Source organism: Coloeus monedula (assembly GCF_965178545.1).
Source record: "Coloeus monedula genome assembly, chromosome: 1".
Classification (NCBI taxonomy): Eukaryota; Metazoa; Chordata; class Aves; order Passeriformes; family Corvidae; genus Coloeus; species Coloeus monedula.
Genome location: NC_138781.1, coordinates 9,358,545 through 9,375,322, shown reverse-complemented (window position 1 = coordinate 9,375,322; position 16,778 = coordinate 9,358,545). Strand labels below are relative to the sequence as shown.

General features: G+C 40.5%; 1 protein-coding gene across 1 annotated transcript in view; it reads left to right on the top strand.

The window, feature by feature from the left end:
• Positions 1 to 762: 762 nt before the first annotated feature.
• Positions 763 to 16,778, top strand: part of PTPRN2 (protein tyrosine phosphatase receptor type N2) — a gene marked incomplete at both ends in the record, with an annotated part of 647,832 nt that continues 631,816 nt past the window's right edge. The window contains one exon of the mRNA XM_082298956.1: positions 763 to 889. Coding sequence (XP_082155082.1) covers positions 763 to 889 — 127 coding nt within the window. The remainder of the gene's footprint in view (positions 890 to 16,778) is intronic.

The following is a 16,778-nucleotide window of genomic DNA, read 5'->3' as shown; positions in this document are numbered from 1 at the left end:
ACACAAACCATTGCTGAGGAGGCCACAGGGAGGATCCACTCAGCTGGCACATTTCAGGACAGAACTTTGATAGGGTGAACTGGTTTCACAGAATCTCAGACTTTTTAGGGCTCAAAGGGACATCTAGAGATCACCTTGTCCAACCTCCCTGCCAAGGCAGCATCACCTGGAGCAGATGACACAGGAACATGTCCCGGTGGGTTTGGAATGTCTCCAGAGAGGGAGACTCCATGACCTCCGTGGGCAGTTGTTCCAGTGCTCAGCCACCCTCAACGTAAAGAAGTTCTCCCTCTTGTTGAGGTGAAACTTCCCATGTTTTAGTTCATGACCATTGCCCCCGTACGGTTCCATTGTTTCCCCGTACAGGTGTGTGGAACAAGAACGTTTACTCCCTTCCCAAGCCCAGCCATCTTTACGGGCGATGCCAGCGGGGGCGGGCAGGATCCCGGCCTCCGCCACGGCCGGTGAGGTTCAGGGGCCGGAGGAGCCCCAGCGCTGCCCTGGCCACGGGAGAGCCGCGTCCTCGCGGTCCCGGCGGGGCGGGCAGGGCGGAGCGGGCGGCGGGGACCGCTCCCCCCTCACGGCTGCCGGGCGGGCCGGGGCGGGGCCGGGGGCGGGCGGCGCTGGTCGCTGTCCTGGGTGTTGAATCTGCTGCGGCTGCCGGAGCCGGGGAGCGGCCGCGGGAGGCACAGGGCGGGCGGGCGGCATGGAGTGAGGGCTGGCGGCGGCGGGCAGGGGAGCGGGGCATGCGATGGGCCAGGCATGATGGGCGCGCTCGGCTCCGTCCTCCCGCTGCTGCTGCTGCTGCTGCCGCCGCCGCCGCTGCCGCAGGTGCTCGCCGCCGCCCCGCGCATCCAGCCGCCGGGGGCCGCCGCCGAGGCGCGGATCGGTGAGTGGGGCGAGGGGCGGGGGGCGCGGGGCTGGCGGGGAGCGCTACCCGCGCTGCTGCCCTGGAGCTTCCCCGCAGGCAGCTTGGCAGGGCCCCGGCGGCCGCGCCCGCACGGCGGTCGATGAGGGGCCCGTCCGCCCGTCCCTTTCCCCCGGCTCCGGAGAAGCGGCCCCGTCCGCCCGTTCCTCACCGGCGGCTCCGGAGCCCCGTCCTCTGGTCCCTCACCACCGGTTCCGGATAAGCGGCTCCGTCCGCCGGTGCCTCAGCACCGCCTCCCGCTGCCTGTCCCCGTCCCCCGGTCCTTCACGACCCGCTCCCGGCCCCTCACACCTCCTGCCCCCGCCGCTCCGCCCGCAGCCCCTGCCCCGGCGGCTGTCCCGTCTCGGGGGACACCTCTGCGGGGCCGCTCTCACCCGCTGTCCCTACCTGCTGAAAACTTCCGCCGGGGCTCACGAGGCCCCTAAAATCGGGGTGCGCCAGTGGCGAGTCCCTGAAAATGCTTCCAGCTTGCACATATTTAACCCTTCTCCCGGTTTGTTGGATTCAGCCACTGAACTGCCCTTGTATTTGAAAGAGACAGGAAATCGCCGGGCCACAAACCCCCAGATGCAGCCTTTGGTGGAGTTCCCCCTCCAACTCGTTCTCCTGGAGGTGGAAGTCAGCACCGGCTCCGGGTTAAGGCTCTTTCAGAGCTGTCAGAAAATGCCCAGTGCTGCCCAGTGCGGACCATTAAACAGCCGCTTTCTGTTGAGACATTCTCGACAGACCCCTTCTTCATTTAGAAGGTACCATCTATACTAAACATCCCCACCAGTGAAATGACCAACACTGGCATGAAGGGATCCTGAAAACAAACTCTGTGTGTTTCAAATCGATGCAATTCTCCTGTGACACTCTCCCTGGCAGTCCTTTCCTTGCACTGAGGCACTCAGCACTGTATGCTCACCTGAATTGTCTATTAATATTAATATCTATTAATAGAGTCAGTCTCATTTCGCTAACAGTATCTTCCCAAAGCTCACTTTAAGTCAAGAAGGTCATGACTAGGAGAATTTTGTATTTTTTCCTGTTTTAATACCTACCTAGGGTGGTTATGGAGATCACAGAGGGAAAACTAAACAAACTATCCCTAAGAAATCTTTTTCTAAGACAAAAAAATTTAAATTCCTTTAAGAAACAAAGGAGGCTTTCCAGAGTAGTATTGCTGCAGTTTTCCTCATGTACATTCTGTTTATTAAAAAGGAATTAAAATCAGCTGACCATGTTTTTAATGAGGCTTCAGTCAAGTGGTAATAAAAATGAGCTATTATGCTTGCTTTAGTGAAGGTAGTGATGCAAGGTTTTAAGGAGAAATGGTTTGGACTGGATTTATCCATCCCTCCTCTCTCCTGGTTGCTATAGATATAGACTGTTTCTCCTAATCTGCTGAAGAGAAAGCTTGCATAAAAATATTGAAAGTAATAGCTGTAATTTCTACTCTTAATAATGCATTAGGCTGCACCGTGCTTTCAAAGTAGTCAGATTTTGATTCTTTCTCCCTAAACACAAACTGCAAATCAGTTTGGGTCACAGAATATTTTTTCAGGTTGTTGTAGCTGAAACACAAAAACAATGTGTGTGTTTGTTACTTCCCTGCAGCTTCCCTGTGCTCCTGCCTCGGCAAGGATCTTTGCCTGCCAGTTAAGTCTGTCCTTGCGTGGAAGGGAGTGGGGGAAGAGCAGCCTTGATTTTACACAGTGAATCCACTGGTCTAGGAGGTATAATTTGGAGGCATTTCAAAGGCAGCAAAACAAGCTGAGCCTCCCTACTTCTTGCTGGGATAGGGACCTCACTGATATTTCAGGGATCTCTGTGAAAGATGGGAAAGGATTGATTGTGTTTGACAAGATGCAGGCAAATGTTTGCATTGCTGGAAGTGAAACAGTTTTAGCTGTCTCTTCCATTAGAGTTCCTTTATTTCTTTTATTGACCAGTGTCTCAGATCTCATTAATCTCGAGTTCAAACTATTTATTACTGTAGATTCTGTTCAATTTTAGAGTATAATTTTTAGACACAATTAGGAGACATCACTGTAATTGTACAAAGTATCCGAGTTTAGGGATTATTTGTGGTTATATATGGAAGACACTAATTTGGTTTCTTCTTGTGCACAGTCCCATCTTCTTTAATTGAAAATTGAAGACAGATCCATTGTAAGACCTCTGGAATGTGTGCTGAAAACTGCCTTAAAAGCAAAATAATTATAGAAACAGATTTTTATTGGGCATTTTCCCCCTGTTATTTCAGAAACGCTTCCTAAAAGTTGTTTCAGAAGTAGAAGTTCATGACCTTTACCATTTCATAGGATGGATTAATCCAATTTCATTCTTTTCTTCTTTTTTATGGTCAAGTCTTGCCTGCACTTTCCAGTATAGTGAGCATCTTTAAATGTTGACCTTTATTTTGCAACATACCTACAAACTTGCTTAAGAAATTAGAAGATTTAAAGTTGGAGTTAACTAAGATACAAGATTTGTACTTCTGCTTCTTCTGCCCCTATAATTCATGACGCTTTGTAGATTGTTCCTATGGGAAGGTGCTTTGATAACGTGCTATTACCAACAGAAGCACATCTTCTTCCATTTCTTGATGTTTACCTTTCATCATTCATCATTCTGTGATGATTTACAGTAACATTTAAAATGTGAACCAATAAGGAAAATACAGTCTTCTCCCTCTCTCTTTTTCTTGCTTAGGTCTAGGCCAGGAGAGAGATTCTTATCTTTTCCATAGAAAAAAAAACCCAACTGAGTACATGGCAGTATTCATTAGTCTTTAATGAAACACTGGGGCTGGGAGTTTAATATCCTAAAGAAATCTTTATTCATTTATAAAACACAGTTCATTTAAGATTATGGAACTTCTTTTTAAGTGTTTTATGAAGTAATCATCTGTGGAAAAATACATCCTGATCATGTTTGCTCAATTCCAAAGATTTGGGTTATTCCATTCTTGATGGTCATAACACTAAGCAGTACCTTCAGTAAAAACTGCAGCTCCAACTACTGAAATATGTTCATTGTGCAGCTTTTTAAGTAGACTAATTGATTCAGAAAGTTGCAGTGGTACTTTATTTTCATTTTAGGTAGCCTCGGTGAGATAGAGAACTCAGTAACAAAGTAAGCTGTGACCATTCTTAATCACATTCTTTCATTAGTACTAAAACACAGGTATTTTATAGCAGAAGTTGTCCTCATATGTATCAGAAAAGAGTAATGCTTGCTGCAGTGCCTTCACATTGACCTCTAATGTGTAAAATGATGCTTATAACCTTCAGCATATACAATTTTGCAATATAATTTGATCTTTTGTGCTGTGTGCAATCCCATTTTTCAGTATGCATTTTCCTCTTAAATGAGTACATTGATATGCTGTGGAAATTTCCGGAAACATTTGTTACGCACTCAATGTAAATTTGTTCCATTCAGTGTGTAAAAGTTCCTTCAGAGTTGGATTGAAGTAATCACAGGCAGAATTTTTGTCTGTCATATGAGTGTGAATTCAGTTTTTAACTTGCTAACAAAAAGAAAAGTCTCATTTCATCCTATAAATATGAAACATACTCCTAAACTTTTAGCTGTGAGTTCCTGACACATACAGTGAGCAAAGACAGTATCTTACATTCCTCTAGGATTTAAATGTAATTGAGGATAGAAACTTTACTCAAAAAACTTTAAAAATGTTGCATGTTAATTTTAGTACTTTCACAAAGTACTGTGTGCATATTTAACCACTGAAAAAATATTTTAGAGGTGGGTTAGGAGTTTCAAGTGGTTAAAGTTTATCAGAATTAAGAAACTGCAAGAGCAGGGACTTCAGTTACTATTGGTGAAAAGCATTTCTCCAATGTTGATTCTTAAATTGCAACAGAGTGAAATAAAGAGAAGGACAGGTGAAAATATTATTTATTTAGGATTTTTTTGCATTTCATTCAGTGTTTTGAACACAATCCAAAGGAGGCAGTGACAGAGAGCTTTTGTCTGTGGGTGTTTCATGGGGAATAGCAAAGAAGTATGTCTTGGTTTAGTTCTTGTTGGATGGATGTTACCATAACAAAACTAACATAGCTGTTGTTCTCAGCCATCATTAACTGCTTTGAAAATCCATGAGGACAGAAGTTTTGCTGCTTCCAGCAATTGAGCTGAAGCTTGCTGAAGTCAATGTCAACCTTCCCATTGACTTCTGTAGCATTTGGATCAAAATTCTGGTTGAGGCTTGTAGCAGACTGGCTGAGAAAGTAGGAGAATTCGAGTGTTACCATCCGTTCAGTAAAAAAAAAATGCCTGACTTTCCAGTTACATTAATTTGGAACTTCTCATAGGCACTCAGGTATTTTAATACTGTATTTATTTGATGTAATTATTGATGGCGGAGGAGTGTAATTTATGATATAATATTAGAAAATAAAAATAACAGCAAAATTATTTAATTAAGACAAGGCTGTGTGCTCAGAACATGAAGGATTCAGTGTAGGAAACTGGATTGTTCCCTTCATCAAAAATATTTTTGCATATCCTAAAATGTTTCTTAAGTTATCGGTTACATTAAAAAGCAGCTCTAAGGTAGATTGATATCAAGGCATGTCTATCTGTCAGTTCCACTGAATTACAGGTAAGAACATGCATTCATATTTTTGGCATCGTGCCAAAATGTTCTACAGTATCTTTTTTACTCTAACTTGTTTTTGTTGAAAGTTTCAAGTGGACAGGACGTGAATTATTCCTCTGTCAGTCAAAGGAGGCAATCACAGGGTGCTCTGGAGGTTGTTCATAGGATGGGATTTCTTTGTGTTCTTGTTTGTCTTATTGACTAAGCAAAACCAGAGAAGTTTTTGGTAAGATAAGCTTGTCTCTGCTTCCTACCTGAGCGTGCCCCAACACTGCTCTGTATTTGGTGAAATCTCTATTGTCTTCCTTCTCTTTTTTTTATTTATTTATTTTTTTTGTTACCAACAAATAATACCAGTTCCAGTAAGTTTACCACACCACACCACACCACACCACACCACACCACACCACACCACACCACACCACACCACACCACACCACACCACACCACACCACACCACACCACACCACACCATCATTGTGCCGTGACGTCAGTCAGCCTGCTGAGAGGGAATTGCGTTCCTCCTAGTGGTTAGATCCTGGAACATTTGGGCAGTTCTGCTAAAGCAGCCCAAGGCGGGTCGTGTTGACACACTGCTGATAGACAGGCAGTGGCCTGTGTACTTTGTCACCGTGAACAACCGTGTGGGTTATAGACAGCAGTGTGGTGAGACTGCCACGGAGAGGAAAGTGCAGCTGCAGTCCCTGGGGTGCTGAGCTCATTGAGAAGCAAGAGCTGAGGTCCCCGTGTCTATCAGATTTCCACTGCCTGGAAAGAGAGCATAAGAACATGAGCGCAGATGTAGGTGGTTACCATCATTCATATGTATTCAATCCATAAGACCCATGCAAGACAAAAGGCAGTGTATAATCCAGCTGCCTGAGAATGATACATTTTTGGCCACTGACAGTGTAGCCTAAAATTTAGCTAAAATCTCTGCAGTTATTCATACAAAATCAGTGTATCTAATGTCTTGCTAAAACCTGTGTTGGTGTTTACAGGCAGATTTGGGAGGACATTCGGTAAATGGAGGAAAGATTGGTGTGGTTTTGGTCATAAATTTGGCAGAGGATGGAAGGTCTCCAAGAGGCAAAGTTCACTGCTAGCTTCCATCACTGGAGTGCTGAGCCGGATGAATATTTGGTTGGGCTCAGCGTGGTCCTTATTAATAAATCTTGGAAGGCAGTGAGTAATATTGTTGTTGGTCAAACAGTTTTATATTTGCAAATGAATAGTAAGCAGGTGAAGGTGCAGATTAAGAAGCTCGTTTGGAGGGAAGCAAGCAGAAGAGAAGCCAAGGAATAGACAGAGGCATGTTGGAGTGTGGATGTTTAAAATACAGAATGAGAAATCTTCAGAATTGGAGGTCAGAAATGGAGATTAGTGAGTTGTATATGATCTGTAAAAACGTAAATTTAAGATTGAATGGAGTTACTTTTTCTCTTGGAAGAGACAGTCAATTGCAGCAGCAAACCAGATGTTCAGTGGACCAGTTTGAGGCATGAGAAAATGAAGGAAGGTGACTAGAAGGATAAGAGATTTGCTAAATAAAACTATTAATTCATTATTTCAGGCCAAAGCTGTGGCGAAGAAATGGAGTCAAGAAATGCATGTACGCTATGAGAAGCTGCTCTGGGAATAGAAAGGTTTTATTTATCTTAATGTAAGGGTTGGGAATCATCTAACTAAATGTAATTAATTGAGCTAATCGCTCTAGGCTCCTTTTAACCTATTTCTAGTTTATAAATTTCAATTAATTTTACCCAACTGTACATATCTAACACAGGTCAGATAAATGTCTCCCTGAGTGCAGCTATTGCTTTCCACTTAGGTATTATCTTAATACATTTCCCAGGCTAGGGCAAATGTCTGTAAATATCTACATGGTAGGCACTGCACTTTAGCTCTTCAGAAATCAGATGCTCAGGTTAAACTTAGGGAGAGCTAAACACATTTGGAAAGTGATTCACCTGTCTTTCCCCACTGAGGTGAGACTAATGAAGTAGCTTAAACTAAAGTTACGTTACTTGAGGATTACCTGCTACATTGCTTCAAAACCTTTTTGAGATTTATAGCTCTTGCAAGTGAGCTGTTTAAGGAGGTTCTGTGAGTAGTCAAGCAGGTTTGTCACATAAGGGACTGAAGTGAGGTGGCTGATGGATATTTGTAATACTTGAAAGAAATTTCTCTGAGAAAATCAGCCTCTGGTAATTGCAAACAAATGAAGGTGATCTCCAAATGAGACGGAGAAGAAATGGGTGTAACAGAATGAGCAAGCAGAGGGAAAAAAGCAGGTCAACGTGCAGGAGGTCTGCAGGCAAGACAGAGAAAGAGGTAGGAGAGTCGTGTTGGAGAGCTGAAGGAAGGGGACCATGGAGACATGAGTTTCGGACAGTTAAGTGAAAGCATGAAGGGAATGGATGTGTAATGTGTACATACATTAACGAGCTTTCTTATGTGAGTTTTAGGGCCTTTATTTGTGAAGTGGTGGAAGAGCTCTATATCTATATATATCTCAACCATTCCACAGTGTCAATACATTATTGCATTCCCAGTAAGTTTGCCATTCAGAACAGCTGTACTCATCCAACAATTAGGGAGGGTTTTTTTTCCTGAAAAGATTAGAGGGACTTTATAGATTTTAGTCCTTTTGAGAAGGAATTTTTTGAGTAATTTTAGTAAATTACTGCATCTTACTGAGGTTTTTTTTCCCCCTAGAGTTTCTTCCAGCAAATGGTACTTAAACACTAAACATAGTTTGTTGATACACAGTCTCTCTGGACAGAGAGTTAGTGCTTACAATGCCTACCTATTTTGCTTCAAAGTAACACATTGATTAAACAAGCTGTTTTTACATGTAAAATGAGTAACTAGAAGTTTTATGGGAAGTACAGCTGGTTGTAGTGGGTGTAAGGTCTCTTCTTTCAGTCATAGCTTATCAGCATGCAATGATGGTTACATAAGCTTGAAATCGCAGCCAGGAAGCACAAGGTAATGTGCAGAGAGAGATGTGCCTCCCAAAATGTCCCATACTTCCAGATGTCCTCATAGAAAACAATGCAGAGGGGACCAAACACAGACTACATATTGCAATAAACTTACAAAGTTCAACAAAACTCAGGAAATAACCCTGTTACATGTTGTAACAGTAACCCCCTCCTTTTTTTCTCCCTCTTCCCCAATTAATCTTTGATCTTTCAAGAGAACCTCAACATGTTCTACAAAGTACCTTATGAAAATCAGTCTTGGGTGCTGAATGAGGTGTTTTGAATTTCTGGCGCTACCTGTCTGTTGGTGCCCTAAAAGGGGTAAAGATATTATAACCTCTTCTCTTCTTGCTATTCTGCTATGCCTCAAGAGCAGACTTTGTCTTTTCTCTACAGCTGTTTTAGTTGGTTAATAAAATTCAATTAAACTCAGAACAGTTGTTTCAGGCAACAACTTTACTTCACCTGGAAGGTCATGCCTCATCCTCAGGCCTGAGGAAGAGTTTGTGTGTTAAGCAATTTGTCTGTGTTTTTTTCAACTACTACCAGCCTGCAGCTTTGCAGTGCAGAATGGCAATAACAAAATTTTATTGTATTCCTGACAGTGGCTGTTGGTCCTGCTTTTGTAAAGGGTATTAGTTTGGATAAAATAAAAAAAAATTGACCTAAACCACAGCCTTGCTCACAAGCAGTGAAACCAGTGTTGGTATTAGTGCTGGTGTCCATGACTTGGCAACAGGGAGTTGGGTTTTGGGGGTAAGAGTAGATTATTACACCATTTCTCTTAAGGTCTCAAAGGCATGAAACCTTGACTTGTGTCTGTATAAAAGATAGTCTCTTATTAGCCTGGCCTCTCTTACAGAGCAGATTTATAAGTCAGACATTACATTGTATTTGCTCTCTAGTGCTGAATTAAAAAAGCATCAAAGATTATAGGCCTTGATTAATGTGGATAAATCACTACCAAAGAATGTGAATGTCTATTCTATTTTTTTAAAGAATGTATACATTATTGTGTATTTCTCTTGGCAAAATGGTTTGCTATGATTTTAATTTGTAGTGTGGAATACTTTATATATAAAATATTTCTGTTTCAGCTTTATTGGATATCTGATGTGATAGATGTTAACTATCAAGTATGTTCAGTGAGCTATTACTCACAAAATCTTCCTTCCTGTTCTAGATTTCAGCAAAGCTCAGTAGGCTCAGTATGGAATCAGTCAATGCCTTACTCAAACTAGCAAAATCTTACACCAAGCCTTTTCTGTGGCCTGGTCACACCTCTCAGCCCAGCTTCTCAGCTAAACACTGGTTCTTATTTTCATGGCATTACCCTGTGGATTATGTAGCTCCTTCCATCTGTTGGAGATGGCTGTACTCACTGGTGACTATCCCACTTCTTACTTTGATGTCCTAACAGAAGAAAAAAAGGAGGGGAAAAGGGAATTTGGGAGTTAGTCATCTGTCATGACTGTTTGGAGATAGCTGGATATTAATGAAAACAAGATACCAAGGCAAATATCATCAAGCATTTGGGTAGGTGAATTCACCTTGGAGGTGGCGACACAGTTGACAGACATAACTTCACCCCAAAAATTCTTCAGTGCAGAGTATTCCTTAAATTTTGGTTTTTGCTTGGTCTATATTTAAGAAATGTGTGTTTGGCTGTGCTTGGTTTTTTTTGCTCTTTTTTTTCACCCTTGAAATCTGGGGTCAGATTCTGCAAATTTGTCTCACATCAATTATAAAGTTGTTAAAATATTCTTGTTAGTACTACCTAACTGGAAATTTATTTTAGTTAACTAGGTCAGCTCATAATTAAAGTTTACCAACATATGTTAGGTGCAGGGGATGAATTCCAAGGACAAAAAGCAGCTATAAAAATTGCATATTCAGAATAAACACAACAAGAATGAAAACCGAACTTTTGAAGGAAAATCCAAAGTTAACTGATGCTATCTGATGAATTTCCATAGTAAGAGCTGCAGAAAAATAAAACAATCATAAGAACTGCAGAAAAATAAAACAATCATGTTCTTTGGGAGCAATCACTCACACTTTCAGACAATATAAAATTCATAATGCTGTAATCAAGTGGCATTTGAAAAACAGAATGGAAAGGTTGTTTTAGTACTATATGTGCTTGGTTTTATGCTGCCCAACAAAGATCTGCAAATGAGGGCGGGTTATTTTCTGTCCATTTGCTTTTGTTTCTCTGAGTAACACCTGCTCTAATGACTTTGATATCTGAAAGTAAATAACTGAGCAGGGAGGAGGAAATGGACACAACACACAGGCTTGAGAATAAACAGCTGTTAAATGGCTGCTGTTTCAGAAAGTGGAACACACAGCTTTGATGGAGGATCTGATTCACCTTGAATGAAGGAACTGATCACGCCCAGTTGTCTGAATTTCCTAATTGAAGAATTGCTTGAGAGAATTCTAGAACAATACGTTATCCTCTTCAGATTATGGAACTATTTCCACAGTTTAGCAGGTAGGGAAGAGCTCTGAAAGGATCAGCTGCCCACTGATGGGGTGGCTACGCAGGTTGTAAAAGGAGTGTGGTTATGTTTCTTTCTCTTAACTTGAAGTTTAGGGAGGCCCATGCTGGAGACTAAATTAAATAGTAGTGCATTAAAGGGGGATGAGTGTCACCTAATTCTCTGCATGAAACTGCCAGAGCCTGAATTTATGTGTATGTGTTTGGCCACCTAACACTCTTGTAATTCAGTATCTTTCTTTTTGTCCATCTGAAATAATACTAACTTGCTTTCAGATGAAAGTTCATCCCTGCACAAAGAGACTCTGCTATCAAGAGAGGAATATAAAAAACAAGCTTTAATGAGCATCTTCACCAGTTTTCCTGAATTTTTTTCTGTGTTTGGTGTAAATTAGAGGGGTTGCAGGTTCAGTTCCTTTTGATGTCACTGGTATTAGTCCAGGGTTCCTGGATTTTAGGTGATTTAAGACACCACATATGTAAACAGGGCTTCCTGATTTTATAGAATATGTTTAGCTCTATTTAAGACAAAGCATTACCAAATAAATATTTGACCATTCTTTTCTAGTCAGTTTTCCATTGTGTCTGTTGCAGTCTGGAAGATAGACTTGGCTCAGGAGCTCCCATGTTTTCCTTCTATTTGACAAAGATACTCTGCTTAATTCTTCTGAATGTGGGGAATTCTTCTTGCCAAAGGAGGGGCTTTGGTGGTTTGATGGTGTTCCATTTTACAACCCTGATCCCATAGAATGGGATGTGTGTATTACATTATTTGGGAATGTCACTCTGGAAAACAGAGAGAAGTGTTCTGCCAGCCACACCTAAGTCACTCCTCAAGCTTAGACAATGTTCATGTCCAAATGAAAAGCAAGTACTCCATGCAGCATTCAGTAAAAAAACTATTAAACAAAGAAATATGTGCAGAGAAAGATCACATAGCATTCCATAACCTGTAATCTTTACCAGACTGTCAGAGTAAAGTAATTATTGGAACGCTTAATTACATTCCCTAGAGACAGATTATTTTTGGTCAAGTCGCATCCTCCAAAATGCATACTGACTTTACATGAAGAACCTACCTTTCTTGTGAGGTTTCTGTTGAGAGAGGGCTCATTCATACCTGGGACTTCTACCCATCTTCCAGCTCTCCCACTCCTCTCAGCTGTGCTAACAGAACTCTGACCAGCTTCTTCATTGCCATGAAACCTTTGGAAAGCCCATCCCAGTTGTAATGATGTCAAGTAAATACCAGTTTGAGAAAAAAACCAAACAAAAAAAAGAACCCCTGAACCATCTACAGACTGCCAATACAATGCTTCCTGAATACCTGTTATTAAGCTGGGAGTCAGAGTGCTCTAATATTATCCGTTACGTTGGAGTCAGTATGCAACAGCTCTTTTTCCTAGTCTTTGTAAGTAAAAGTTGAACTGGCAGCTCTGTTGGAAATAGATTAATTTCAGTAGTTTCTTACTGCTTCTTCATTCCACGGTATTTTACATTCTATTTATTCATAATTTATTTTTAGTCACATTTCATTTGTGAATAATGTATGTCAGGTATTATGATGGTATTTTTTTCACTTCATAAATCAAAGGAGAGCTATTTCTGTAGTAGTTTATTACCTGAAAGCTGTGATTAAATCTGTCTGTTTAATTTTGGTTCTGATTGCCAATGCAAAGAGTTAAGCATGTGCCCAACTATAAGTAAGTGCTGTTGTCACTCAGTAAATGTGAGTGTTCACCATTTATGCTTTCAGCATGGAAAAATATGGGTCACAGCAGTTTTGATTATTCTTTGAATTTTTGTAGATTCTGGACCTTTATTTCACTAATTTCTTTGGTAATTGAGCACTTTGATGACATCAAAATTTTTCACACTAGAAAAGCCTGTAATTCAGACTTCATAGTGCTGTCATGTTTAAGGTTACTCAAAGAATTCATTTCACTTCCAAGTAAGATAATTAGAACAGGGTTTCTAAAATGAGACTAGATAGAAATTCCTAAAATTTCCTTGAATCTGCTGTTTGGAGTGCCTTGTGCAATAAAAGTACTTTGTGTATTTCACTTACTTTTTAAAAATTGATATGGCACAAATACAGATGAGCTAGAAGGTTTGGTTTTCATTCGCCAGTGAGTAGGTGTCTGCTGACATCTGGGCAGGACTGTAAAACCCCCATTTGGGAAGATGCAGATGAACTGAATATTTCTCTGAAACCAGATTGGTGTCAAAAATCCACTAACCAATGCTTTACAACTGTGTGAAATCTGAAAGAGGTTATTCTTCCTTTTCCAAAGATGATCCTCAGTTGGCATATTGCCAACACTTCCCCAGAAGAATGACTTGAGCTCTGGACCTTACCTTACAGACCAGTGAAATAATTGCATAGTTACAGGAAAAATAAATACAAATTCCTGTCAGAATCCCCAGGTGCCTCATGAATGAATTTTGTATTCACTCTGCAATTTCTCAGTTCATATATTATCTATGTGTAGTTATTCTCCATATGTGACAAATTGGAAATAGCTTTTTATTCTTGGTTTCATCTCAGGAGGTGAAAACTTATTTCTGCAAATATATCTTTTTGCAAATGTAAGCTTTTTTTTTTTTTTTTAATGAAGATGATAAGTTGCTCTAGGATAAAAAAATTATTAGGGAATTTTCCTTAGAGACCATTGAGAATTCTCTCCTCAGAAGAGAGACTACTGGGTGGCTAAGGGCAAAGAAAGTAGGACAGACCACAGCAAGTGAGAAGTCATTACAGAAATAGGTAAAAACTTTAGTTCACCTTTTCTGTTCCATCCTTACCCATGCTGAATATGAACTGGATTCCTCTGAAGAGCTTGGCTGTGATTTTTAACTTGACCTAGAACTCTCTTAAGACAGTGTTTAAATTTAAAGGACTTGTTAGGAAAATGTTACTGTAGCAACAGAAAAGTAGTATTTTTCAAATTTGACAAAAAGCTTTAGTGTCCTTCTTGACTGAATCTTCCAGATTTCACAGTATGAATTTTTTTCAAAGTCACATATGGTATTTGTTAGATGAATTACTGAAAAATAGTCAAGTGGTGAAGTGGTGCAAAGACAAAAAGATGATTTCAGATAGTGATTTTTTAAAAATAATCTTACCTACAGTAATATTTTGCCATTCCACTAGATGAGGCTTTAAAATATTAATAGAGTGATTATTCCATTTTTCCATGGATCTGCTGGGACACTGTTGGTGGATCAGCTCTCCAGGCTGGTGTGGGGCCTGGTAGATCTGAGGATATTCCACAGTGATGGATGGCTGGCATATGGGAAGGTCACACCAACAGGAGTGTTATGATCTTTTGCCCCATTCTTACCTTCTTTGCCTCAGCAAATGCTACTGGTTTCTGTTCGAGAATGATTTTGGTTTAATCTAATACAGCTCTTTGTACGGTTTGCTCCTTTTGACAGGAGCAAACTGAGTAAGCACAAATAGCAGCTTTGAATAATGCTTGGGTTCCCCTACAGACTGATGGGGCCAGGAGACTGCAGTGCTGAGGGTATTCTGAAGAATGATAGAACAATTCTGATGTGGACAAAGATTCTAGGTCCACGTATTCAGAAACTTTCCTTAGAAGAAAAACAAAAAGATATCTTCGCAGTAATCGCAAATCAAAAATTATGCTAGTATTTGCTCTTTAGGCCCTGAATAAGTAATATTTCATAAAAAACCAAAATTCCATGGATTTTTGCTAGTGAACTGCTAATGCAGTGCTAAGTGTGGGCAGAAAATATGGTAGTTAAATGAGTTTTTTATAACTGTGTTCTGGCCAGAAGTCTCCATATTAGAGTGCTCCCACTGCGTTCCCATAGTCATGGAAAGTGTGTAACTAACTTTGGTGGGAGAAAAAAATCCATGTATTTGCATTGTACTTTGGATTTCAGTCCAGATGAGAAAGTGTGAATGGAAAAATGTTACATCAAGGCAGAACACACACAGTATTATGGTCTGCTGAGCTGGATCATTCTGCCCAGCTAAGCCAGGCCACCTCTGCATCATTCTGCATTTGCTTTCAGACTGTGTGGCAGTTCTGTATGGCAGCGTGTGAGAGCTGGTGAAAACATGCTTTGGAGTAAGCAAGTGCAAGTGGGATTTCAGTGTGGCCTTCAGTTAATTTCTGTGCTCTAGGTGATGGGAAGGAACAGAACCAGGATTTGTTTTACTTCTTGGGTGTGAAATAATACAAGTGCACCTTTGTGCATGACATCTGTGTTAGAGGGAAGATTAAATTGCAAGCACACTGAATTTTAAGAGAAAATAGCTCAATAGTGCACTCAGAAAACAGGTAATTGAGTGAAGTAGAAAGAGGTACAGTAAGTGTGCTGATTTATCATGATCTTATATCAAATTGGTGGATATTATAACCACAGCTGAACCCATTTTTTTCATTGCCTTGGTTTACTTTCACAAATGAACAGTCTTAAATAAGCGTGGAGACAAACAAACCAAGGATGATAATGTTAATGAGAAAGGCAATTCAGATTCAAGGAGATCTGTTACTATTTGGTGACCCTGAAGTCACAGACTTTAAAGAAGCATAACTTTTGAAGACTTCTTTAAAGGAGGAGGGTGAAAGATTTTAAAAAAAATTAAACTGCATTGCTCCTTTTAATAGTACTTCTAGTTATTTGAATATGCAGTTTAAAACAGAACAGTTCCTTGAATCTTCAAGCTATCAGAACAGGTTTGTCCTAAAACAAGCCTATAGGAATGTGATTATCACTTTCTTTAAAATTAAAATAATGAAGGAAATATTTAACTCTTCACCAAAAATTACTATAGTGACAGAAAATGGCAGTTGTTCTTCTAATCTCTGGCTGTTGTATATAGGTTATTTGAGCAATGATTGTGAGTTTTTGCTTGAAGAGCAAGAGATCTCAAATTGCTCCCAAGTGCAGTATGGCTATTAGATACCATGGAGCTGCTGTATTTAACTTCTTGAGCCACTGGTTTTCTGTGATCATTAGATTAAAACTCTTTAAGTGTAGTACAGATACTAAAGTTATGTTTTACAGGACCCAACTGAACAAGGAAATATTTTGGGATGTTTTTGTCTGTATAGTTTTTTTGTTTTCACTCCTTAATTGCAGCATAGTGTTCCTTGAAGAGGTTTTAATTTTATCTGTGAAACATTTGGAATTTTTTTTTATGGGAGCTTATAATATTTCAACATTTGTTTTTGCTCCAGGACAAAAAAAAAAGCAAAAAAAAAAGTATTAATTGACTAAACCATTTAAAAATATTTTTGCAGAAGGTAAAATACTGAAATATTTAAAAATTTGTATTTTTTTATGTTACTGCTGAACTTTTTCAGCCTGAACTGCAAAGTTTATCAGCCCGAGGGCAGAGTGAAGGATTTTCCAGTCCTCATCCTAGAAGTTGTATCCTCAGATCTCATGTGTCCATGATGGGCAGGAGGGCCCAGTCTTGTCCCTGGGCCAGACTTCCTTGTTTACCTGATACAGGAGGCCACGCTCTGGAAGGGGCACTTGAAACATCCGAAATCAAAGTCACAAAATCAGAATAGAATCACAGAATGGTTTGGGTTGGAACGGATCTTTTAAAGGTCCCCTGGTCCAATCCCCCTGCAATGAGCAGGGACATCTTCAACCAGATCAGGTTGCTCAGAGTCCCATCCAACTTCATTCTTTTGTCTGAAGTCCCACTATTCATATCTGGCTCAGATGCATTGAAGTGTTAAATTTACCTCAAATTAAATATTT